At 65.5% G+C, this 23,977-nt stretch overlaps 8 protein-coding genes across 8 annotated transcripts; 5 read left to right on the forward strand and 3 right to left on the reverse strand.

Moving 5' to 3' along the window:
- Positions 1-13: 13 nt before the first annotated feature.
- On the reverse strand, positions 14-1,904 carry PFL1_05778 (uncharacterized protein; the record flags this gene model as incomplete). Its single annotated transcript, XM_007883312.1, has 3 exons — positions 14-65; positions 176-741; positions 807-1,904. 3 exons carry the CDS (start codon positions 1,902-1,904, stop codon positions 14-16), a joined length of 1,716 nt encoding a protein of 571 aa, XP_007881503.1.
- Positions 1,905-2,864: 960 nt separating this feature from the next.
- On the forward strand, positions 2,865-4,595 carry PFL1_05779 (uncharacterized protein; the record flags this gene model as incomplete). The annotated part of the gene is made up of 1 exon (XM_007883313.1): positions 2,865-4,595. One exon carries the CDS (start codon positions 2,865-2,867, stop codon positions 4,593-4,595), a length of 1,731 nt encoding a protein of 576 aa, XP_007881504.1.
- Positions 4,596-4,922: 327 nt separating this feature from the next.
- PFL1_05780 (uncharacterized protein) lies at positions 4,923-6,130 on the reverse strand (the record flags this gene model as incomplete). Its single annotated transcript, XM_007883314.1, has 2 exons — positions 4,923-4,936; positions 5,023-6,130. 2 exons carry the CDS (start codon positions 6,128-6,130, stop codon positions 4,923-4,925), a joined length of 1,122 nt encoding a protein of 373 aa, XP_007881505.1.
- A 961-nt stretch (positions 6,131-7,091) lies between these two features.
- On the forward strand, positions 7,092-7,590 carry PFL1_05781 (uncharacterized protein; the record flags this gene model as incomplete). Its single annotated transcript, XM_007883315.1, has 2 exons — positions 7,092-7,473; positions 7,559-7,590. The coding sequence occupies 2 exons, from the start codon at positions 7,092-7,094 to the stop codon at positions 7,588-7,590; spliced, it is 414 nt and encodes a 137-aa protein (XP_007881506.1).
- A 1,118-nt stretch (positions 7,591-8,708) lies between these two features.
- PFL1_05782 (uncharacterized protein) lies at positions 8,709-9,237 on the forward strand (the record flags this gene model as incomplete). The annotated part of the gene is made up of 2 exons (XM_007883316.1): positions 8,709-9,093; positions 9,197-9,237. The coding sequence occupies 2 exons, from the start codon at positions 8,709-8,711 to the stop codon at positions 9,235-9,237; spliced, it is 426 nt and encodes a 141-aa protein (XP_007881507.1).
- Positions 9,238-11,854: 2,617 nt separating this feature from the next.
- On the forward strand, positions 11,855-12,440 carry PFL1_05783 (uncharacterized protein; the record flags this gene model as incomplete). The annotated part of the gene is made up of 2 exons (XM_007883317.1): positions 11,855-12,269; positions 12,373-12,440. The coding sequence occupies 2 exons, from the start codon at positions 11,855-11,857 to the stop codon at positions 12,438-12,440; spliced, it is 483 nt and encodes a 160-aa protein (XP_007881508.1).
- A 975-nt stretch (positions 12,441-13,415) lies between these two features.
- Positions 13,416-13,927, forward strand: PFL1_05784 (uncharacterized protein; the record flags this gene model as incomplete). Its single annotated transcript, XM_007883318.1, has 2 exons — positions 13,416-13,785; positions 13,881-13,927. 2 exons carry the CDS (start codon positions 13,416-13,418, stop codon positions 13,925-13,927), a joined length of 417 nt encoding a protein of 138 aa, XP_007881509.1.
- A 599-nt stretch (positions 13,928-14,526) lies between these two features.
- PFL1_05785 (uncharacterized protein) lies at positions 14,527-22,379 on the reverse strand (the record flags this gene model as incomplete). The annotated part of the gene is made up of 3 exons (XM_007883319.1): positions 14,527-16,983; positions 17,071-20,804; positions 20,936-22,379. The coding sequence occupies 3 exons, from the start codon at positions 22,377-22,379 to the stop codon at positions 14,527-14,529; spliced, it is 7,635 nt and encodes a 2,544-aa protein (XP_007881510.1).
- Between the last annotated feature and the right edge of the window lie 1,598 nt (positions 22,380-23,977).

Raw genomic sequence — 23,977 nt, forward strand, 5'->3', positions numbered from 1 at the left:
AAATCTCTCGTCTCTAGAACGAGCGGAGTAGGGCTTCCCGCGCCTTGGCCTGGTTCGTCTTGAGCCTGCCAAAGTCCAGTCCAGAAATACACACGCCGGCGGGCAAGCAGGGAAAGGGGTGTCAGCCACTCTGCATCAACTTCGCAGGTACCGCGGCGCTGCGCTGGACACTCACTGTTCATTCTCGACCTCGAGCTCCCGGATGCGCGTGTTGCGTTCCCGCAGCTGCTCCTTGAGCTTTTGAATCTCCTCCTCCATCTCCTTGGCCTTGCCCGCGCTGCTCGCCGCCGAGGATCCGTTGGCGGTGGTGGTGGTCGGAGCGTCATTGTCGCGCAGGGCGGCAAACGTGCTTTTTGCCTCGCTCCGGCCCGTTCCGTCGTGCGAGGGCTGGACAAACGTCGACTTTTGCGAAATCGCCGTGCTCGTCCCGCTGTTGCCGGACGACGACGATGCGGCGGCAGCGGCGGCGGCGGGTGCTGGTGTTGGCGCTGCTTTTGCTGCTGCCGGAGCGGGCGCCGCTGCGGGTGTGGGTGCGGATGCAGGGGCGGGCGTGGCTGGTGCTGGTGCTGCTGCTGCTGCTGGTGCGGCAGCGGCGGGGGTAGCAGCAGCGGGGGCCGCCTTGGGCGCCGACGCCGTGGCCGACGCAGCGGGGATTTGCCCGCCCGTCAGGCCGCGTCCATTCTCAAGGTCGACGAGGTTGCGCGGTGCGCGCTTGCCCTCGAAAATTCCTTGGCCGTCAGGCTGGGCACGTTGCTGGGCGCGGGCGGGAAGATGTCGGCCTGGAAGCTCTCGGCGCGGCGCGGCACCTGGAAGCTCATGGGCTGCACCGTGGTGCCCATGACCTTGTAGGCGCGCGCAATCTCGTTTTCGTCGGTGTTGAGGAAGCGGCGCCCGACAAACGTGAGGCCGCGCTGCGGGTCCGACGACTTTGTCTCGGTGAGGTAGTGGAGCTCGTCGTTTTCGAGCTCGTAGTAGCGGATGTTGCCGTCGCCCTTGCCGGCGAGGAAGACAATGTTGTTGTCGGACCAAAAGGGCATGATGATGCCGCTCGACGTGTCGAGGGTGATGTTGCGGATGGGGCCGGCGGCGAGGTTCTTGGTGTCCCAGAGGAAGAGCTGTCGGTCCGACATCTTGCTGAAGCCCGTCGAGATGGCGCGGTCGCTGTCGCCGCACCAGATGACGCGGGCGCCCTTGACGCCGCCGTGGCTGTCGGCCACCTGGACGGGCTGCTCGCCCTGGCGCGGGTCAAAGGTGCGGATCTTGCGGTCGCGGCAGGTGGCGATGACGGTGGTGCCCGTCCAGTCCCAGTCAAAAGACTGGATGGTGTCGGTGAAGCCGCGGAGCGAGATTGAGGGCGAGGTGGGCGCCGAGTCGGCGTGGGTGACGTCAAAGAGCTTGATGACGTGGTCGGCGGTGGCGGCGGCGAGCACGTTGGAGGCCGTCGGGTGGAAGGCGACCTGGCCCACCTTGCGGCCGCCGGCCGAGATGCGTGCCCAGGGCTGGAAGTCGCGTACGCCGCCGTTGCGCTCGCGCTCCTTTTCGGACCAGTCGAGCTGGTCAAAGTTGGCGTCGTCGATCCTCCAGAGGCCGACGGTGCCGTCGTCGCTGGCGCTGGCGACGAAGCTGTCGTCAAAGGGGCTGAAGGCGGTGTCGAGGACGGGTGCGGTGTGTCCGCGGCAGAGCGGGTAGATGTCGGGCAGCTTGCCGGGGCGGCTGAGGGGGATGATGGCAAAGGCGCCTCCGCCCGATGCCTGCCAGTTTAGCGAAATGTACTTTCCATTGGCGGCGATGAGGTTCGTGTCCCAGGCCGAGTTGGAGACCTTTGCGTTTTCATAACTGGCCTCCTTTTTGGCGGGGGTGCCAAAGACGTGGCGGTACTTGGACGGTCGCACGAACCGGCTCATGGCGGGCGCGAGGGGGCGGGGCGGGCGGTTGAGGGTGGAATGGGGGGAAGGGGGGCGGGTGAGGGTGTCGATAAAAGGGTGAGCGAGCGAGGGGGTGAGGAGATGGCGGTGATGGCGGTGGTGATGGCGGTGGTGATGGTCGACTCTGTGAGGCCTGGAGAAGGGCAGGAGCGAGGCCGAGGGTAGCAGACGAGAGGGCTGCTGGCGATCCGTCCGGCGATGGTGCCGTCGAGTTGGATCAAAGGGGGGCGGTGCATCGGAGCGGGCCGTCGTCCGATGCTGCGCCGCCCACCGGCTAGAGCGTGGCCAGCTGGCCAGGCCAGGCCAGGCAGGCCAGGCTTTGAAGCCCCGCCCTGGCTTTGCTGGCTCACGGCGATCCGTGCGCCCGCCTCCTCGCCCCGAACCCGAGACAGCGGGCGACTTCTTCCAGACCCTCTCCTTACGTCAGCCTGACAAGCAGCACCACCCTCAACCGTGAGGCTAGGGCTGGCCCAGGCTCGACCCCCCACCCCCTACCTGTCCGCGTCGCGCGCTTCCAGGCAACGCGCAGCCAAAGTGGCAGGCAGGCAGACCAAAGGCCAGCCCGAGCAGGCGCAGGCCAACAGGCGGCTGGCTGGCTGGCTGGCTGGCTGGCCGGGCGGCGGGCGGACCAACTTTTTCCAAGCCGCCACCAAGCATCCTCGATTCACCCACCGCCTCCGCCTTTTCTCCCAACACCCCTCCATCCCCCCGCTCAGCCTTCGCGCGCTTGTCTGCCGCCGTCACCTCGATCGCCTCGCACACCGCGTCGTACCCTCCTTTCTCTCGCCGCCTCGCTCGACTGCTTTGGCCTCCTGACCCTCCGCCCCTCGACTGCAACTGCGACGACGACGACGACGACGACGACGACGACAACGACGACAACGACAACGACGGCCGTGCTGCGCCGCACCACATCCCGCCTCTCCACGACCGCCCACCATGTCGACCACCACGCAATGGGACAACATCTTCCACGGCCTCGATACCACCGCGGGTAAGCTGCGCATGTCGTCCGGCGGCCTCGGCTGGAAGCCCATCGGCGGAGACGCCAGCGCCACCATCACCATCCCCGCAGACCACATGCACGCCTTCCACTGGGTCCGCGTCGCACGCAACTTCCAGCTCTCCATCCACCTCAACCGCGACCGAGAGACGCCGCTCCCAAGCCAGCCCAACCCGCGCCGCTCCACCTTTGACGGCTTCCTGCGCGAAGACTACGACAAGCTCGCCGCACAGATCCGCCAGTTCTTTGGCAAGCCCCTCGAGGCCACTGAGATCTCGATGCGCGGCTGGAACTGGGGCAAGGCAGACATCAGCAACACCGACGTCCAGTTTCTCGTGCGCGACAAGCTCGCCTTTGAGCTGCCCCTCGCCCACCTCGCCAACAGCAACATCGCAAAGACCGAGGTCTCGATGGAGTTCCTCAACCCCGAGCAGCAGCAGCCCGTCGCCAACACGGGCGCATCGGCAGACGGCCGCGCCAGCTCCAGCAGCAAGTCGAGGAAGGGCAAGGGCGACCAGCTCGTCGAGATGCGCTTCTACATCCCCGGACAGGCCACAAAGGACGACGCCAGCGACGCCGCAGGAGAGGGCGCGGCGGCCGGGGCGGCGGGCGGCGCGGACGGCGCAGACGGCGACAACGAGACGGCCGCCGAGGCGTTCCACGAGGCGCTCAAGTCCAAGGCCGACATTGGCCAGGTGGCCGGCGACTCGATTGTCGTCTTCAAGGAGGTCCTCGTCCTCACGCCGCGCGGCCGCTACGACATCGACGTCTTCCACAACTTTATCCGCCTGCGCGGCAAGACGTACGACTACAAGATCCTCCACAGCTCGATGAACAAGCTCTTCCTCCTGCCCAAGTCCGACGAGATCCACGTCATGCTCGTCATCGGCCTCGACCCGCCCATCCGCCAGGGCCAGACCCGCTACCCCTACCTCGTTCTCCAGTTCCCGCGCGAGGAGGAGATGGACGCCGAGCTCAACATCGACGACGAGACGCTCCAGACAAAGTACGACGGCAAGCTCAAGAAGCGGTACGAGGAGCCCACGTTCCGCATCGTCACCAACATGTTCAAGGTGCTCTCGGGCCAGAAGGTGTCGACGCCCGGCGAGTTTGAGTCGAGCAGCGGCCAGAGCAGCATCAAGTGCAACGTCAAGGCCACCGACGGCAACCTGTACCCGCTGGAAAAGTCGCTCATCTGGGTTTCCAAGCAGCCCGTCTACGTGCCCTACTCGGACATCCACCAGGCCGTGCTGAGCCGCGTCGGCGGGGCGGTGGCGTCGTCCAAGACGTTTGACCTGCGCGTCATCAACAAGAGCGGGTCGGAGCACACGTTCCAGAGCATCTCGCGCGAGGAGCTCGACCGGCTCAAGGCGCACCTGGGCGAGCGCAAGGTCAAGATCAAGAACGAGATGGCCGAGGAGACGGGCGGCATTGCCGCCGCCGCCGCCGCCGGCCTGCTGAGCGACGACGACGAGGACATGGAGGACGTCGGCGGGCGGGGCGGCGGCGACGACGACGACGAGGACAGCGAGGAGGACGAGGACTTCCGCGACGAGGACAGCGATGACGGCGGATCGCCCTCGGAGGCGTCGAGCGACGAAGACGATGGCGGCGGCGCGGGTGGTGCGAGCGATGCCGAGCGGCCACGCAAGAAGCGAAAGGATTGAGCGGAGTGCGCGCGCGGTCGTCGATCGAATGATCTGCTCGTCTGCTCTCCTGACCTCCCTGTGGCAGCAACGTCGCTCGTCGACATCGACACGCCGATGCCCGAATGAATGTATTCTATATCACCACGACGGGGCGACCGGCCCGCACGGCGACGTTGCAAGCTCAACATCACTGCATTGACTCAAAGGTAGCCCAGCCCAGCCCAGCCCGGCCCGGCCAGGCCAGGCCAGGCCGAGATAAGCCCAGTTCAGACCAGCTCTGCAACCATGGCGAGATGTGTCGACGACCGCAGCCTCTATGACCCGTCGGGCATCTCGCCCTTGCCTTCATGCCTCCACCGCTGGAGGACAGCGGCGGTCCAAGCCTCGTCGCAGAGCAGTCGCTCGGCTCTATCAGTCAACCACGCCACGTTTCCCCAGAACCCACCGCTCCATCCGGCGAGGAAGCAGGTCCAAGCGACGAGGGCGAGGTCAAAGTCGGCCTCGAGGTCGGCGAGCGGGTACCACTGTGTTCTTGCCTCGTGCGCGTCACGGATGCCGAGCTGGTCGAGTGGCAGCGCGTCGATCAAGATGTCGTGGTACATCTTCAGCAGCTCGTCCGCAGACGCGGAGGGGGAGAGGAGCGAAGTGGGGATCGAGGTGGCGAAAAACTTGGCCAGATCCTGTACGCCCAGCGAGAGACCTGGGTACTGGAAATCGTAAAATGCCACCGCCTGGCCCGCCGAAGACGACGAGGAAGAGGGAGAGGAGAAGGCCATGTTGGCAGCTTTGACGTCGCCGTGGCATAGCGTCAGCCTTGAACGCAGACGAGGGCTGCGCAGACACCAGTCGATGGCGTAGGGGAGGGGCGAGTCCTTGTGCAGACCGAGCCGACCCCACTTTGACGTCGGGGCGATGGCGGCCAGTTCCGACAGGCGCGTAGAGAGGTAGGTGTACCCGCCCTGTCTCCACAGGCCTGTCCTATCGCCGTCGTCGGTGCCGGACGGCGACGAGGACGGCACCGAGGGGGGAGGAAAGAAGTCGTCCAGATCGACCCGCTGCGCAAGACCGGAAAAGGTGGCGTGGTACTTTGCGAGCCACTCGACGGCGAGGTGGACCTGGGACGGGGAGAGCGTGGCCCTCTTTTCCGCAAACTCCGGAAAGCCGTCGCGCAGGTCGGTCAGGAGCGTCGCCCTACCTCCTCGACTCGTCAGCGCCGTGCCGACCAGGGAGGGGGCGTGCACGTCGGCCGGGAGGCGTGTGCGGAAGCGCGCGTAAAAGTTGGTCTCTACGACGTACGAGATGCGTTTGCGTTCCGACGAAAGCGAAGAGGAGGATGAGGGAGCGGGAGCGTCGATGTACTTGAGTATCAGCGTGTAGCGTGATGGCGGCGGCGAGGAGGAGGAGGAAGGGGGCGGCGCGGAGGAGAGGGTGAGGCGGAAGATGGCACCGTACCCGGCCCAAAGATCCGTCAGGTGCTCGGCATGGACGATCGAGTGCGATGGTGGTAGGAGGGGACGCAGAGCATCCCGCACGTCATCCGGCAGCGAGGCCATGTGTGCGTCCTGGTACAGAAGGTCGGAGGGTGGCGATGACGGCGGTGATGGTCGGTAGGAGGGAAGAAGAAGGAAGAAGCAAGGTGGGCCGCCTGTCCTTTGTCCCGCGGCCCGTGCGCGCCAGGGTCCAGCTCGGGATGCCTGACAGCCGCGCCGAGCTCAGCTTTGCACATAGCCTGTCAAGAGCCGGCTCGGGACGGCATGGCGCTCAACCTCGCCCCCTCCGCTCCTCCTTTTGCCACCGCTTGCCCCGGCTTCGTCGACTCATTTGCAACCCCAGGCATCCGCACTGCCAGCCCATCGTATGACCCGTTCGTTGCGATCGGCCAGCTCGCCGATGGCACCAAGCGGCCGGAATTGGGCCTCTGGTACCTCGACCCCTTACCTCCTATCGTCCCTGGGTCATCCTTGCTCCTTGTCGTCCCACTCTGGGGATACACCAAACCGAGCTCAATCGGACTCGCTCGTCATTGAGGCCGAGGTGAAATCTTCGTTCTGCCTCGACCTTCCGCGAGTCTGATTGGGTAGGGCATACTTTGCCCCCGACAGCTATCGCCAGCCTCAACTCACATCTCCATCGCCCCTGTCTCAGGTAGTATCGCATCCTTGTTCTAGCCGAGTTGGGTTTCCCAGAGCTCTCGAAGTCTTACAGATCCGACACAATGCCGATGTGGGTCGAGATTGCGCCTCACGATTGCCGTCGCTGCTCAGTGGTCTTGGCCCCCCCACCACCACCACCACCTTGCTGAGCTCGACACGACGCCCGAGTGGGTCGAGTTTGCAGCTGCCGGCACGGCTCATCCCCAGGCTGAGCACCGATTCGCCCTCTCGCCGACGCCGGGCGGGCAGCAAAGACATAAAAAGCGGGTCAAACGGCCCCTTGGCTCCCTTGAGCCTACTGACTCGCGTCTTCAACGCCCTCTCTATCTCTTGCACTCCCCGCAACCAGCAACCAGCAACCATGAAGCTCTCCACCCGCTCCGCCCTGCTCCTGATGGTGCTTCTTGTCGCCCAATACGCAGCAGCCGCCAACCCTTGTGCCGACGCTTACACACCAGGCGTCAAGTGGAAGACATACGTAGCAGGCAAGCTAGGGTGGTTCAACGTCGCCATCCTCAAAGACCATTACCAGTACCAATTCGCTTCGGCGACGGACGGAGCTAACGCCGGCAGCTGGACGCTCGAACAGAAGCTCGGCCCGAACAACATGGAAACCATCGTCCCGCTGACCTCGGCCTACAGCTGCTTCAACGTGGACCCTACATCCTCTGGGGATGCCGTCAATGCCATCAACGCGTTCGTCCTTGGCGCCACCGACCGCCTCCAGGACTACTATATCAACTGTGAGCATCGCAGCGTCAGACGCCTTCGTTCTCACGACTTCCTGGTCTGACTCGCCTCGCCCCCCGTGTACGCATGCGCACACAGACAAGGGAGCTCTTGGCCAGCTGTCCGCGTAGCAGGCTCAACCAGGTGGCACGCAGTGCCACGTCACGGCGTGGAAAGAACAGTGCCAGTCTTGGCTGCTCTCAGCTTTCCGACTCGCCGCCTTGTGTGCCGCAAAGCAGCACACCGGAGGTCTGCCCACACCATTTCGCGACGACGAGGGTCGCTGCGCGAGCATGAGAGCGTGACCTGCCAAGAGCCGGCCGGCCGGCGCAGATCGAAATTGGCCTCGTTCCGCTCGTTTTGTATCGTCGTCACAAATCGCTGAACCCGAACTTCGTATGTATCCCGCGCAACGATTACGCTTGCTTTTCCAGCCTTGGTGCCGACCTCGAGCATTTTGCAACTGCGCAGGCGGTGCCGCCTGGACGCAGGTCTCCCGCGTGCAAGCCCACGCCCAGCCTCGGGCTAGTCGATGTCGTCTTGCTGCGCCCGACCACCGCAGCCTCGGTCTTGACTCGAGCGCGTCGGGTTGCTTTCTGCCTCGCCCCCTCCTGACCTCCGGAACGCCCCCTTCGGCCCCACAGGGGCTGCGATAGGTCCTACACTGTCCCACTCTGGATAGAACCAGTTCAAGCTCTATCAATTCCGCTCGGTTTTGGCCCACCAGAGGCGCCGTCGTCATTCTGCCCCCACCTTGCGTGATGCCGATGGTGATGTCAGCCCTGCCCCGGGCATCGATCGGCCACCTCGACTCGCGACTTCAATGAACCCCAGCCAGTATCACATCCTTGTTCTACAGCGGTAGCTGGCTGATGTGCGCCTGAGCTCACAAAGACGCTCGCATTGCTGTCACCCACATACATAGATCAGGGAGATCCGAAACAACGCCGTCGTGGATCGAGGATGCGATTCACAACTGCCGACGCTGCTCATTACATATATTCAGATTGGTCTTGGCCGGCCCCACCTCTCTCGGCTCGATACAGCGCCTGCGTGGGTCTAGAATGCAACAGCCGAAGCCGCTCATCCTCGGAACGAGCAGCGGATCATCCTCTCGACGACAGTTGTCGCACAGCAAACACATACATAAAGAGCGCGTCAAACGGCCCCTTGACCCCCCGAGCCTACTCATTCGCGTCCCCAGCGCCCACGCCCTCTCCACCTCTCGCACTCTCCGCAACCAGCAACCATGAAGCTCTGCACCGGCCCCGTCCTGCTCCTGACCGTGCTGTTTGCTGTCCAGCACGCAGCAGTCGCCGACGATTGTCTCGACAGTCCCCCGCCGGGCCGCGATTGGTGGACTTTTCGGGCAGGTCGCCTCGGAAGCTTCGAGGTTTGGAGTCTCGGAAACGGCAGATACCAATTCGAATTCGAACCAAACGACGGACAGCCTGCCGACTCGACCTGGACTCTCGAACAGAAACTCGGCCCGAACGATATGGAGACCATCATCCGGCCGACCCACGCCACCAGCTGCGCCAATGTGGACTCTGAAGCTTATTCAGACGCTACCAACGCTCTCAATGCCTTCGTCCTCGCGCAGTATGACCGCCTGCAGAACTACTACATCAGCTGTGAGCATCGCTGCGGCAAAGCGTTCCCCCCCTCCCCTCCATTCCGGGGCCAACTGACTGACATGTTTTGCTCCTCTGTACCAATGTACGTACACACACACAGACAATGGACAACTCGGCCAGCTTGGCCTGTACAACTACTGATGGCATGGCACTGTGTGGCACAGCGCAGACAGGGCAGTGATGGTCTTGGCCTCGCCCGCCCCTCGGCGCTGCCAGTTTGTGCACTGCACAGCGGCATAGCGGACATCTGTCAAATCATCCCGAGACGACGAACGGTTGCCGCGCGAGCACGAGAGCGTGTGCGCCCAGGGTGCTCCTCCATCGCACTGCCTCCATTTCTAGCCGCCCTTCTCGCCTTTCCAGCATCCCTCCCTCCTCTCTCCTCTGTTGCCGTGGGCGTGTTCAGCTGTTGCCTGACCGCTCAGCTAGAACATGCGTGTGTCACTCGCTGCAGGCGCTCGTTGATGTCGACAATCTGCCGCCTCGCCGCCGATCCGGCGTGTCCGAAGCCCTCTGGCAAGCACCACGTTCCTGGTATTTCTGCCGGCGAACTGTGACGAGTCCTCTGCCCTCTTGAGCCGTGCTGCATGTGGGACGACCACTCGCCGGTAAGCCACTTGCAGCGCATCTTGACCTTGACGCCTGCCTCATTTCCCGCTTTGAAGTGGTCTCGGCATTTGCGCAGCCTGCTTCATGGCGACGCCGAGTGAGGAGCCCAAGGATGAAATTGGGGCGGTCGTAGGTGGGTTGCAATGCTGAGACAGCCGCCGTTCAAGGCGGAACACTCTGCTACGGTCGTCCTGCCACCGTGGCTCGCCTGCCTGGCAACCATGCCGCATCTTGCTGCCCCATACGGGTATCTTTCGTGCCCTTTGACGCCATTCTGGGCGCTGCCCCCCCCTGCAGTATCATTCTTCTTGATTCATGATTGCGCCCATGGGGCGCTCGACCCACCTCCGGACAGCGTGACTGCCGACGACCGGCAATGTCACGATTTTCGTCACTTTGCGACGTCAAACACCCATCTCGGAGGCACCACTTGCGAGGATACGAGGTGGGGCGTACGGAAATCTCGATACTTTCCCCTTCCGGCCAGCACAACCAGCAGCGACGAGGGCAAGTAAGGAAAGGCATACATAAATACACAGCTGTCCTGACTGAGCGTGCCGTCCCTTCTCGGACAAGCCTCTCCTCCCTCACCAAGCTCAAGCTCAACTCGTCAACGATGCAGATCACCGCCGCCTTCCTGTTCCTCTCTGGCCTGCTGAGCGCCAGCAGCTGTCGCGCCTAGACGATTTCGTGGACGGTCGAGGGCAAGCCCGCCAGCGGCCTTACCGCTAGCGCCGTCGCCATTTTGGTGCCCCCCGTAGGTGGAACAGCGGCCTGGCCCTACGGCAACTTCTACGTCAACAGCCAGGGATCGCTAGACGTCTTCTGCTTCGAAGCCGTCAGGCCGATGGGTGCCATTAACTGGGCCCTGACCATCGACGGACATTCCATCACCCGCCCGCACCCGAACATGGACTGCGCGGTCCCTGATCCGGGCTCGCAGGCCGCCCAAGCCGTCGATGTCTTCAAGAAGGGCAAAGGAGATGTCACCCGCTACGGTATTATCTGTGAGTAACCTCGATGGGCCGCCTGGTCGACCTTGACGCGGACCGCATCTCATCCGTGTCGCCGCTCCTTGCTCCTCACCTTTGTCGCCACGCAGACAACGGAAAGGGTCCCGTTACCGACTTCCGCGCTGTCAGCCCCATTCATAACTAGATACGACGTCGTGGCTCAGTAAGGATGTACGGATCCCTCGTACCTCGACTGTCACGGGTCGCTACCTTCCGACAAGCAATTCTGTCTTCTACGGCCGCAGTCTTGTTGCTACCTCATGTCGCTTCGAGCCTTGATCCGTATCTAATTTGATGTGAACACTGCTTGCCCCGCAGCATCGGGTTGCAGCGGCCCCTTCTGAACAGCTCAGCGAGCGGGGGCTAGCCACCTCATCGTATCGCTTGCCCGCCTATCGAGCTCTCTGAGCTTCGAGACTGCGACATCGCCCGACTTCGGAGCGACCCTTGCCTCCGCGTCTGGGAAGGCTTGTCCACTTTGCGCCTTGTTGTACTGGACCCGCCCTGACCCACCTCGACCCACCTCGACCTACCTCGACCCACCTCGACCCACCTCGACCCACCTCGACCCACCTCGACCCACCTCGATCCACCTCGACCCACCTCGACCCACCTCGACCCATCTCAGCCCCTCTCGACCCACCAAACCCGGACAACGACATGGGCGACGTACGATGATGGGCTGACGATCTGGCAATGATGGGCGCGGTCCATTGAGAGGTGGGTCGAGATCGTAGGCCCCTCATTACAGCCAGCCGGGCCGGGCCCTCGATCGGTGGGTCGAGGGAGACTTCGATGGCCTCCGGCCCGTTGACTCGGGAACTGTCGCCTCGAACTGGCAGCCGTCTTCCGTCCCAGCTCGAGCCCGTCGTAAGCAAGGTGGGGCTCAAACGCCATGACTGCACCTTCGGCCCCGGACATTCGGCCCGTACGCTTGTCCGATCTTTTCCTGCCCCACCGATTCGGACGAGGGCTTCCGGTAGGCCATCGAGACCGGGAAGGGTATATAGCTAGGCACCTCACGTCGTCCCCCTGCCCGCCCCGTCGATTCAACCGCGCAGACTCCCCTCCCCTGTCGATTCGACCACGCAGACTCCCACCCCTTCAAATCGCGCGACCCTATTCGTACCGCCAACATGAAGCTCTCCGCCAGCCTGTACTCAGTCGCGGCCCTGATGCTGGCCGGTGTCAGCCTCGCTCTTCCGGATGACATCGGCGAGACTCCTTACCCTAACTATCCCTCCGGTAGCGACAGTTGGACCGTCGACGGTGGAGAGCCCGGTACGGTCCCCACCGCCATTCTCGCGACCGCCATGGGCTCGGCGGGCATGTTTCAGATCTTCACGTCGGACGCCGATGGTGACCTCCTCTGCTTCTCAACCGAGGGCGCCGCCACTTCGAGCCGCTGGCAGATGTTCGACAACAATGTTGCCATCACTCTGGGCCATCCTGACGTGGACTGCAGCCGCGCCAAGGACGATCCGAGGAGGCAAGCGGCCGTCAAGGCGATCAGCAGCAAGGACTTCAAGTCTGGCCGCTATAGCTTCCAGGGTGGGTATAAGCAAGCTCTTGGACGTGGCTAAGGAAAAACAGGGTAGCTGACATGGCGGTGCTTTCTCTGTCCTATGTCTGTTGCCCGGTGCCTCATGAACAGTCGGCAAGCAGAGGGTGTGGTTGCAGAACAACCCTTTGGCTCTGTCCAACACTCGGCCGCGCGCATGAACGACGCTCTTGGCGTTTTCGCGGTCCAGCGCTCGTGGAATGCTCTCCGCTCCCCACGGCGCTCAGCTGGGTAGATTGCGCGCCTGCTCGGTCCGTTCAGGCGACGGCCCATCCCGCCTCGCAGCGTGGCGTCGCGCCGCCTAGGTGACGCGCGTAGCCGCCGCAACGTTTCCCGTTTCATGTCAGTCAGCTAGTCCGAATGCCCTTTTCATCGATCGCAAGACCCCCTAGCCAGCCCTTCCAACATGAGTGTGACCCGACATGCTACCCCGAACGTAGCTTCTCCATGCGTCCAACTTATCCGTGTTTACGCCCTGCCCGACCGACCCTGCGGCGGCTGCAGAGTCGTTATGAGGCCCGACGCACTTCTGTGGTGTGCAGATGAAGCTATGGCGAAGCATCGCATCAGGAGAGGGCGGTTGAGTAGTATCGAGGGAGCGGCGGGCAGCGAACGGCCTCGAGGCGGCCTGGTGCTTCCAGAAGGGCAGTGCCTCACGATAGATGAATGCATCGAATAAGGTGTCTGCCCTCTCTCCCTCGGGTCTCGTCGGCTTGAGCAGCTGTTGCCACCGCTATGTATGTAGCTCGAGTGCGAGCAGGATGCGCTATCGCTGGCAAGATATGGACCTGCGCCGTTGGCGGGGCCCAATCGCTCCAGGAAGCCGTGTTGGGGTGGTTCTGCGGTGATTGCCGCTGCTTCAGCTTTGGAAGCCGGCCATTGCTGCACCGCCACATTCGGGCAGAGTCAAGATCATATTGCACCCCACCCTCCGCCCTGTTGTGCGGGGATCGGGGACCCACCGACGTACGAGGTGGGCGCGAAACGATTGACCGAAGAGTGCGGCACAGAGGTAGTAGTAGGGGGATGGAGAGGTTTTCGTATAAGGGATCCATGGTCGCCCTCCCTCCCTTTGCGCCTCGACCGTCCGCCCTTTCCTCTCTCTCTCACCCCAGAAGACCAGACAAGCCACTAAGATGAAGCTCTCTCTCGCTCTTCTGCCCATCGCAGTGGTCCTGCTGGCCGGTAGCAGCTCAGCCCTCGTCCCTCCTACTCTGCCCACCGCGGATGGAAACCCGGTCCGCCAGGTCAGGTTGGTGGGCAGTCGCGAGGCCAGCGGACTCGGCACGCTCAAGCTCTACGAAAGCTATGATGCGGGCCAGCTCTTCTGCCTCGCCACTAGCCTTGGCCCCGGTTCGTGGAGGCTGCAGGACAGGGGGCAGGACGTCACGCTCCAGCCCCATCCCATCGGCGACTGCGCCCGTGTCGGGAACGACGCCAAGAAGAAGGCGGCCTTCCAGCTTCTCCAGAGCGGCAAGTTCCGTCCCCGGGAGTTCAGCATCATCGGTGAGTGATTCGTCCACGTCGGATGCCTATGATCCTCGGGCGCGGCGGCTGATGCCCCGACCTCGTCGACTCGTTTCATCGCGCTCGAACGCTAGTGGGTGGCAGGCTGCCCTTCTACCTGGAGCCGCCGTCGCAGGGCTGAGTCCAGAGCCCGAGCCATCCTGCACCGCACTCGTCGGCCGGATCGAGATGGCGCTGGCAGGCAAGGCTAGTCACCACTCTGGAAGGCGTCGCGGGGCGCCCGTGCTCTTGTTCCGTACCAACTTCGCCATCGAATGTCGATCCCGTGTTTTCTTCTCTTTGTCGAGGCTTTGCAGGGGAGCATGGGGAGCAACTCGGGGGCAAAGCGCCGGGGGGTCTCCATCCGGCCCGACGGCGTCGGCACGTCTCGGATCCTGAGCGCGTATCTGAGCAACTCTCCGTTGGCTCTGTGCAACCACCGGAGGTCGGGCGGCCGTCCGTGGAGGCTGCAGATCAGAGCGTCGCGAGGTCACGCCCGAGCTTCGCATGATGATGGACTCGATGCCCTCGGGGTAATATCCGTGACTTTGATGATGTGCGATGCTCTCAATGGATGGATGTACATGCAGCAGCGGCAAAAGGCCTGAACGGGACACTCCCCGTCGATGTCGCATCACATGCGGCCCTGTCCGTTGGCCGTCGCATGTCGTCGCCCTTTTCTATCCACGCCCCTCCGTGATCTCGTCGTCGTCGTCGTCGTCGTCGCGACGCGCGGCCGGCTTAGACCAGGGGCACAAACGCCGCCCGCTCGGCCCAGCCGAGCTCGCCGCGCTCCGTCTTGCCAAAGTAGTACCGCCGGTCCTCGCTGTCAATGTACAGCACCCGGAACAGGTCGCCCGTGGCGTACTCGAGCAGCGGGTAGCCGTAGACGCTGCTGGCCTGCGCCTCGTGCGAGCGCCCAGGGCTGTCGGCCACGGCCGCCATGGTCGCCACCACCTGGTGCTGGCTCGACAGGATGTCCGTCAGCCGGGACGCCACGGTCGACGCCGACGAAGATGCCGACGCCGTCGAGGCCTCTGCCGCGTAGCTGATGTTGGGTTCACCCGTCGGCGGTGTAAAGGCGCCTCCACCCGCCACGGAAAACGACGAGCGCTGCGAGTGGGCCAGCGTCCTGAGCGACGGCGCCGAATGCGTGTTGGTCGACCGCAGCTCGTCGGCATTGTCTTCCGAGATTGAGCTGGCCCGCTCCGGGATGCGCTCCAAAAAGGAAGCGTCGCGGCTGTCGTCGGCGCCGGTCCCAAACAGCGTCTCGCTGCCGCTGAAGGTGAGCGCGGGCAGCACCGGCACGCTCGTCCTCTTGCTGGCCTCGGCTGACCGCTCCTCGACGAGGTCCCTCTTGAAAAACGAGCGGAGCGGCGTGTCTTTGCTGATCGGCGTCGGCGGCTTGGATGATGCGGCATCGTCTGCGTCGTCTTCCGACGGCTTCGCCGCGCTCGGCCCCGTCGCAGCACCGTGATCCTCTAGATGAAGCCGAGTCAGCCCCATGCGAGGGCTGACCATGCTGTCGTTGCTGCTGGCGGGTCGCGAGGGATGGCTGGACACGCTGCCTCGGCCCCAATTCATCCCCAGGCTGCCGAATGCGCCGGAGCCGGCGCCACCAACGCCGCTGCCTCCGCTGCCGCGGCCACCGCCGACGCCCGCGTCCGCGCCGAGCACGGATGAGATCTGCACCGGCGATCCGAGCCCTTGCTCGGTGCCGTTGAGCTTTGGCGACGTTGAGCCGATCGCTGGCGAAGAGTAGGGCGTCGGCTCCCGGGAGCCGCTGGCGGTCATGAACGAGCCGCGAGAGCCCGTTGCATCGCCGCGCTTGGCCACGGGCAGCTGCTCGAGCAGGGGCGTCATGCTGTAGGTGGGGTTCGCGACCGTGGGCGGCGTGAACTCGGGCTTGGGCAGATCGGTGCGAAGCTGCAGCGGCGAGAAGCCGGCGGCCGACGCGTTGCTGGGCTCGGCCTCGTGCCGCCGCCGCGTGATCTGCAGGTTCTCGGCGTAGGCTGCGATGCCGCTGTGCACCTCCCAAAACATCTTGACCGGATTGAGGTGGCGCATGCTGGGCTGCTGCGTCTGCGGGTCAGGCCGGATCTCCTCCTCGCGATCGGCCCATGCAAAGTTGCGCCAGAAGTCGACCAGCGCCCGCTGCACGCGCATGTGGTGCGCCGCCTGCAGCCGCGCCAGCGACTCGACGCAGATGTCGACCAGGCTCTGCACGCCGTAGTTGAACTGCGGCAGCTCATCCATGAGCTGGGTGTGCAACGCGACGAACGCGCCGGCGCTCTCGGCCAGTTTGCGGTCGGGCGCCTTTGCACCGGCCTTGAGCATCTCGTTGCGGTACCGCGTGTAGTCGGGCTCGCGGTCGTTGCGCTTCGCCACCACCGACTTTGGGTTGGAAAACATCCGCGCAAGGCGCTCCGCCATCGGGACGATGCTCGAGCGGATCTCGGCGTCGAGCTGCTGCCACGCCTCGTCGACCAGGCGGTCCCTGAGGATCGAGAGCAGGGCCACGAGCCTCTCGTCGACTCCCGCGGCTGCCGAGTCGGACGCGTCGTCGTCGAGCAGGTACACCTGCCGCCAGCGCTCGAGCAGGCCGACCTGGGCGACGTAGCACTGCCGCAGGCTCTCGGACCAGTCGAGACACTGCCGCGGCAGCGCTTCCAGGCCAGCCTCGAGGCGGAGCAGCTGCTCCACCAGCGACCGGTACGTCTGCTCGTCCTCTGCGATGATGTCCGGCGGCGGGCCGACGACGGCGGTGCGGATCTTTTCCTGCTGCCGCTTGATCTTCTTGATGGTGCCGTGCTGCACCTTTTGGCTGGCGGTGCGGCGGGCGGCCTTGCCGGCGACGATCTGGTCGACGAGATCCTTGCGCTTCTTGACCTCGTTGATGTGGTCGGCCACCTTCTGGATCTCGACCAGCGAGGCGCGCAGCTCGGCGTGGTCCGGATGCTCCTCGGAGGTGTTGGCGAGGAGCTCGTGGATGAGCAGCGGGTACTTGAGCACGCGCTGCACCGGCTTGATGAGGAGCGAAGACAGGTCCCAGGCGTTGGTGTGCCGGCGCGCGACGGCGGTGCAGTCTCGGAGGAATGCCGATACCTTGGGCTCGGACGACAAGAGCTCTTGCAGCCTCGACATCGAAGCTTCGTGCCGGGAGCAGTACGCCGCATACACCTGGTCGATGCGCGGCATCTACGTGGGCGGCGGAGAGAGGATGAGGCGTCAGCAAATGGCCCAGTGTCGCGGCCGGTCCGACGCAAGGCGAGCGAGTTTACTCACCAGCCGCAGAAAGGCGCCTCCGACGCGGTCGTCCTCGTCCCTCTCGCGGACGCCCTCCTTTGCTAGGGCGGCGTTGGCCTCCTCGGCCGTGACGGTGCAGCGGCTGCCCACAGCCGCTTCGAGGACCGCCGTCATCTCGTCGGCCAACGCAGCGCACTGCTCGAGCTGGGCAAAGATGATGCGAACGTCGGCTGCGCTAAAGGGAGCATCGGGCGTACCTGGACCCGCGGAGAAGCTGCCGCCGGGGTAGCCTGGCAGGAAGCTGGTGGGCGTCGACGCAGTGGACGGTGCCGACGAACTGCCGAGGCTGGCGGAGCTGTGATTGGCGAGGCGGCTCATGGGCGGTGCTGCGCCGGCGGCCGCGGCGACAATGGCGGTGGCAGCGACGGCTTTGGCCCCATTGACCGGCTGCCTCGCCAGCGCTCCCGACGTCGGGCCCGGAGACAGCGGCGGTCCGCCAGCGCGGATGCCGCCGACGCTGGACGGCAGAGGTGGCAGCGGATGGGCAGCACCATCGGACGTCTGGGAGCTCAGCGACGACACGGTGTAGGTCGACGACCGGTTGCTCGGATTGCTCGACGCAAACGAGGCGGGTGAGGTCGAGGTGTGCGTCATGGCCGTGGTACCGCCGAGGCTGTGCGGGTTCGAGTCGGCCGAGACGTGGCGCAGCAGGTGCTTTGCCGGCGATTGCGGGTTCGGCTGCATAATCGTCGGCGGCTGGCCCAACGACTGCGGCAGCCTCTGCTGCTGGGATTGCGGTAACGCCTGGTGCTGCGACTGCGGCCGGGATGGCGCTGGCGATGCAGTGACCGGCTGGAAGAAGCCCGAGGAGCTGAGTCCAAAGGGAGAGGCCTGGCTAGCCACGACGATCCCAGCCAGCGTTCGGGCCCGCGCCAGGTAGACGTCGCGGGCGACAGCGAGGTCCGAGGCGTAGCTTCGCTCCGTCTCGAGCAGCTCTCGTAACACGTACCACCGCTTGACGACGCGCTTCTGCTCGTCGTCGAGGTGCTCCCGGTCAATGATCCACGGGCGCGGCTTTGTGGCTAGGCTCGCGCCTACGGACGGGCTCGGCGACGCAGGTCCGGCCGGGACGCCGTGGATGGCAACGGCGGCGGCAGCAGCAGCAGCAGCAGAAGCAGCAGCCCGCGCGTCTCCGCTCGAAGCTGGCAGACCATCGACGACCGCCGGTGACCCGAGCCTGCCGTTAACCAAAGTGTCGAGCGCCCCGTCGCCGAGCGATTGGACGTGCTGGGCAACCACCTCGTCATCAAAAACGCGACGGATCTGGGGCCGCACCGCTTCGCCCTTGGCCTTTTTGGTGCCCTTGCTCTTCCTCAGTGTGTTGGGCGCCGCTGCCACGTCGGGGTCGTGATCGCCGCCTCCGAGGTCCCGCGCAAACGACCAGATCTTGCTGCCTGTGCCGCCCTCCTTCTTGCGCTTCTCGTTGCCGGGCGTCGCGCCGACGGCCGAGGCGGCCTCGCTGGCCTCGTTGGACGCGTCGACCGTCTTGCTCCGGCTACGGCCCGTACGGAACGAGCTGCCGAGCGTCAGCTTGGAGCGCTTGCTGCTCGAGTGGGCCATCCCGCCGGCATCGCGGTCGAGCCGCGAACCGACCGGATCGTCGATGAGCGTCACGCCTCGTCCATCGCCTCGCCCGCGGTCGGAGCCGTCCTCGGCCGCCCAGGGCGCGTCATGCGGCGATAGCGCCGAGAGGGCACTGGCAGAAAGGCTCTTGGGGATTCCGGCATCCTCGCCGAGGCCGATACCGAGGTTGGTCGGCTGGCGGCGCTGCTCGGCAAATTGCACCATCGGCGGCCGGTGCAACTGCGCCTGCCGCTCGCTATCGGCGTCACGATGATTGCCAGCAACGTCACCAACGCCGACGCCAGCGGGCACGTCTTCTTCGTCGACGATATCGATAGCCGATCGACCTGGCTGAGTGGAGGCCGGACTGTCGATCCAGGGCAAAACGGTGAGTTCCGAATGGCCGACAGCATCGGGAGACCCAAGCCCTTCCGGCTGCCGCGTCTGCCATGCCGACAGCAGGCTCTCCGAGGTCTCGGCGGCAAGGCCGGGGCTGGCAAAGGCGAAGGGGTGTCGCAGCTGCGCAGCTCCTTCTCCCTCTCCTCCGCTTCCCGCGCCCACCTCGCCTCCGCTGCCACCGCCGTGGACCGGGTCGCTGACGGATCTCGACGAACCCGGCCTAGGAAGAAGCGAAGGGCTGCGCTGACTCCGCAGGGGGTTCTTGGGCGGCAAGCCAGGTCGCAAGTGATCCGCACTCGCCCCAGCGCCAACCGCCGACCCCCCAACGACGGGCGAAGAGACATGCCGTCCCGGCGACAGCGGGCTGGATCCAATCGAGGCGTGCCACTCCTTCCAGAGGCCCTGGACGTTTTCAAGGAGCGGCGTGCCGGGCTTGCTGCCTCCACGGCTGCCGTTGGCCGGACTGCCCGTCGGGGTCTCCTCGGCGATCGGAGAGCTTAAAAGCTGGTTCTCGTACGCACTGGAGATTGAGTTCGAGTGGGCGTGCTGCGACGACTCGGCGGTGCGCGGTCGCGACATCCGCATCTGCTGCCGCGCGAAGCCGCTCGGCGATCTCGGGGAGCCATGGCTCGATTCGGGGCGCCCGCTCGACGAAATGGCCGAGCTGCTCGTCGTCCGCGGCAGGATCTGCGGCGGCGCGGACGAGAGACCTCGGCTTGAGGCGCTAGCGCTGGACTGTAGCGGGCTCGCAAACGGGTGCGGGCCATGGATGGGCCCGTGGCTCGATCCGCGGTTAGCAGAGGGCCTCGCGACGTGCGACAGGGGACTGCCCTCGGCGCCATGGCCGTGGAGGCTGCTGGACCTCGGCATGTAAGCGGAACGTCCGGTGAGGTTGCCGGCGAAGCTGCTATCGTGGCTGCTGGCGTTGCTCGGCTGTCGGCTGAGCGTGCCATCCTGCGACTGCTCGCGCCGTCGGTGCGCCCGAGACAGGCTTCCGGCTGGACCAAGACCAGGGACTTCGTGCGTCGCGTTGTCGTCGGCGCGACCGTGCTGCACCTCCATGTTGGTGATCGCAGCGAGCGCCTCTCCGGTTTTGGTCCCAAGAGACCGTTTCGTCGGCGGCGGCGCGAAGGGCGCCGTAGGGGTGATTGACCGATCGTCTCCGTGGGAGTCCTGCAGGTCCAGAGCAGCCGTTCCAGACCCCCTTGCCGAGCCCGAAGGGGTCTGGGGCGAGGACGACGAGGCGTGCTGCTCCTCCGCAGCAGAGAGCAATGTCGCCGACGAGCTCTGGGCGTCTGCGTTGCGCTCTCCCTCGGGCGCGTCGATCGGCACCGGAGGTGGCGTCCGCGAGGGCGGTGGCAAGGGTGAGGCGGTGCGGAGCGCGGCAGATCTGCGGCGCTCGGACACGGCGAGGCTTTCACTCGCGTCCCTGACACGCCTGCTGCCTACAATCGCAGAATCCGGCGGGGCGCTCTCTTCGGCCGTGACGCTGCTCCCGGACGCTGCCTTGCGGTGGGCCGACGCCGCAGGCATGACGAGAAAGGAGTGGTCCGTCGGGAAGCTGGCGTTCGTCGAGGATTGAGAGCTGAGACTGTCTCCGTCGATGCTGCTTTGGACACTCGGCCGGCGAGCTTCGCGAAGACCTATCTCGTGCTGCAACGGAGCCGCGGCTGGTGCGAGCATCGGCGTCGGCCGAACGAAGCCGGGCTCGACGACTTCCGCCCGGGTGGTCGAGGAAGGGCCGAGATCGACTGTGCAGCGAGGTCAGGGTCGAGGATGCTCCGAGCACCGACATGTCAGCAACACTGGGGGAGGCCGCGTGCGATGATGCCCACCGCCGTCGTTCGAGACAAAGCTACGGGAACATGGAAGACTAACTCACAGTTGCTCGCAGTCGAAGCGTCGTTTGAAGTGGCTGCCAAGTCGCCATTCAGCGGCCGAGTGTAGGTCGCGCCTCTGCGTCCCACCGCCTGTCGGTATCCGCTGTCGCCGGTGTCGGACCGGGCGTGGCGGATGCTGCTGGCCATGGTCGACACCGATGGCGAGGGCGAGGGCGACCGAACCGACTTGCGCAGCGAGCTCGACGACACCTTCTGCCGCAACGGCGCCGCGGCGGCGCGCGGCCCCGCAAGCCTCGCCAGAGAGCTGCTGCTGCCGCCCATGGCCGATCCGTGCTCGACTGGCGTTCCGCCTCGGGTATGCGGCCTGCCGGCGACGCTGTTGACCGAGGCTGAGCGCCGCGGAGCGGCAGCCGCAGAAGCCGCATGCGACTCGCTGCGGACCGAGTGCGCGATGGAGGCGGTGTCGCTCCAGTCGGAAGAATGGAACTCGTGCGAGCTCGGCGTCGGACTGAGGAGGCCGCCGGGACGGGCGAAGGATGGGCCAGCGGCGGGCGCGCCAGTCCCAACAGCAAGCGAAGGGCCCGACGATGCCGGCGTCGCAGCATGACCGACGTCTGCTGAAGACCTGGAGGACGAGGACGACTTGAAGCCAAACAAACGAGCGCGCAGGCTCGGCTTCGGCTGGGCAGGGGCCGATTTGGCCGTCGCAGAGGCTGAAGATGGGCCAGAGCCGGCGATGGTCGGGCTAGGTGAGCCTGAAGCAGATGCGGCTCGAGGTCCCGGTGTGGACGACGACGGAGGTGCGGCGCGGGAGGAGCCCTTCTTGGCGCCACTGCTGGCCGAACGAGAACGCGGAAGGCCCGCAGACCCAGCGGACCCAAATTCCAGCGCCTGCTGCAACGCCGCATCGGGAGCGCCCTTTGACGAGCTGGAGGCGGCCTCGAAGCCGCCGACGAGCCTCTCGACCTTGGAGCGGCCGACGCTGGTCGGCCCGCTGACGCTGCGCGGCATGCCCTGGCCGCTTCCGGCATCGCGGCCCGCCAGCATGGCCGGCGGACCTAGCCTGGACTCGTCCCGCTGCTGGCGAACGTGGAGCCGCTCGTCTGTTGGTTGGAGTCCCCAATGCTCCTGGGATCGGGAGATGTCGTTGACCTCCTTCCGAGGTGATCCGCTCGGTCGTCGCGGGGCCTTGTCGTGGGGGCCGAGCGATCGGCTCGGGGAAGACGGACCGCCATCGGCGGCTGGAGCCGATCTGTGCGACCGCTGCGAGTATGCGCGAGCGCGATCCAGGCCGCCTTCCGACGCCAGCAGCTCCTCCTTGGGGCTGACGGAGCTGCCCTCGGTGGAGCGGGCGCTTTGGGAACGCGACTCTTCGTAGTGCACTCGCGTGCTGCGCGATGGCGAGGATGCCAGGGAGCTCGACATGCTGTAGTAGGCCGAGGCCGCCGACGCCCGCCTCTCCATCGGTATCGGCGGGGGCGCCATGTAGACGGGGGATCGCGAGCGGGCGATCAGGCCAGGCGCCGAGCGTGCATCATCTACGGAGGGCGAGATGGACGCCTCGGACGCGGCGGCGAGAATCGAGCTGCGGGAGCTGCGCCGCGCTCTCGGCTCGAGGCCGGCGACGAGAGAGGGCTCAAGCCCCTCGATGTCGCCGGCACCGGGCACGCCGAGCTGCGCACCAAACGAGCCCGTCCTCGTCTTGGATAGCGACCTGGGAGACGGCGATGGCTCAGGGCGGAGGTGGGCCGAGGGAGGAGAGGGCGTCTTGTGAGGTTGCGGCGACAGCTTCGGCGACGTCGAGGTCGGGTCGATGGGACCCCGAGCTGGTCTGCCAGGTCGGTGCTCAGTTGCGCTGTTGCAATGTGGGCCTTCTGGCTGCCACACTGGCTGTCTGTCAGGCACGCTTCAGTCCAGGTTGAAAAACTGCAGTGGCTGTGCCAGCCTTCTTCTGCGGCTGCAAGACTGTCGATGGTGGACGCTCCTTGTACGCGCCGGGAGCGGCTTTAGTGGGGAATCACCAATCGGTGGGTGAGTAGATCGGAAATCTCTGTTGGCAAGTGAAGGCGACACCAGAGACTGCTGCTCTGGAGAATGGCGGGAGCCGTCTGCCGTCTGGTTGGCGCGGCTGGTGGACGTTGTACGAAAGTCGCAGTCGGGAGCGACGCGGCAGGGCTCTCTCTACGAGCGGACGTCGCAGGGCGAGTGAGTGGGCGAGCGTGTGCCGTGGCAGCCGTGCCGGGCAGCGAGCGAGCCTGACCGCCAGGAGCTGCGATGGCGGGAGCTTGTGAGATGGCGGCAACCCGAGGCCAGCCTGGAGTGGTGCGGCGACCTCTGGACGACTGCGAGCGGGCCACGGTCGCTACGAAGCGATGTCGAGATCCAGGTGGGTCTGGCAAGGTGGTTGTTGCAGGCGCCTGATTGTGGCGGCCGTGCTAGACTGGAGCGCAGGATCTGCTAGCCGCAAGCCCGTTGGCGGGAGAACGGCGGGCTGATGGACGCGATGGTGGTGGTGGCGACAAGGGCACGGTGTATATGGCTGCGTGCGGGTCGTCAGGGGTCGGTCGGAATGCGGTCCTTCTCGACAAGCAAGCAGTGGTCGGTTTGGGACGAAACTCCGACCAGGCGGCGGGGTCGCTGGTCTTTGGCGGCGCAGGTTCGAGCTCAGCTCCGCGGTACCAGAAGCACGAGGAGTGTACGTCGAGTAGTCGGCACCGCCCGGAGCTTCGAGGTCGGGTGCGTGGCAGGCGAGCAGTCTAGGATGCTCCTGGAGCGCGGCTCTTCCGAAGCGGTCAGCGGTGAAAGAAGTCAGGCGTGCGATGAGCGGGCGAGGGCGAGGGCGAGGGCGAGGGCGAGGGATGGTCAGGGTGGTGAGGCAAGGCGGTCGTGGGGGTTGGTGGCACGCACCCGGCCAGACAGCCAGCTCGCCAGCCCGACAGCCCGTGGCATGTGCGAGCCCGCTCGCAAGCAAGGCCAGGCAGACCGGGTCGGGTGCCCGCCGAGCAAGCGCAGCGGCCAGGCAGGCCTAGCAAGCAAGCAGGCAAGCAGGCAAGCAAGCAAGGTTGAGCCCTGAGGCGGCCTGC

The sequence above is a fragment of the Pseudozyma flocculosa genome (assembly GCF_000417875.1).
Source record: "Pseudozyma flocculosa PF-1 unplaced genomic scaffold scaffold00021, whole genome shotgun sequence".
Lineage (NCBI taxonomy): Eukaryota > Fungi > Basidiomycota > Ustilaginomycetes > Ustilaginales > Ustilaginaceae > Pseudozyma > Pseudozyma flocculosa.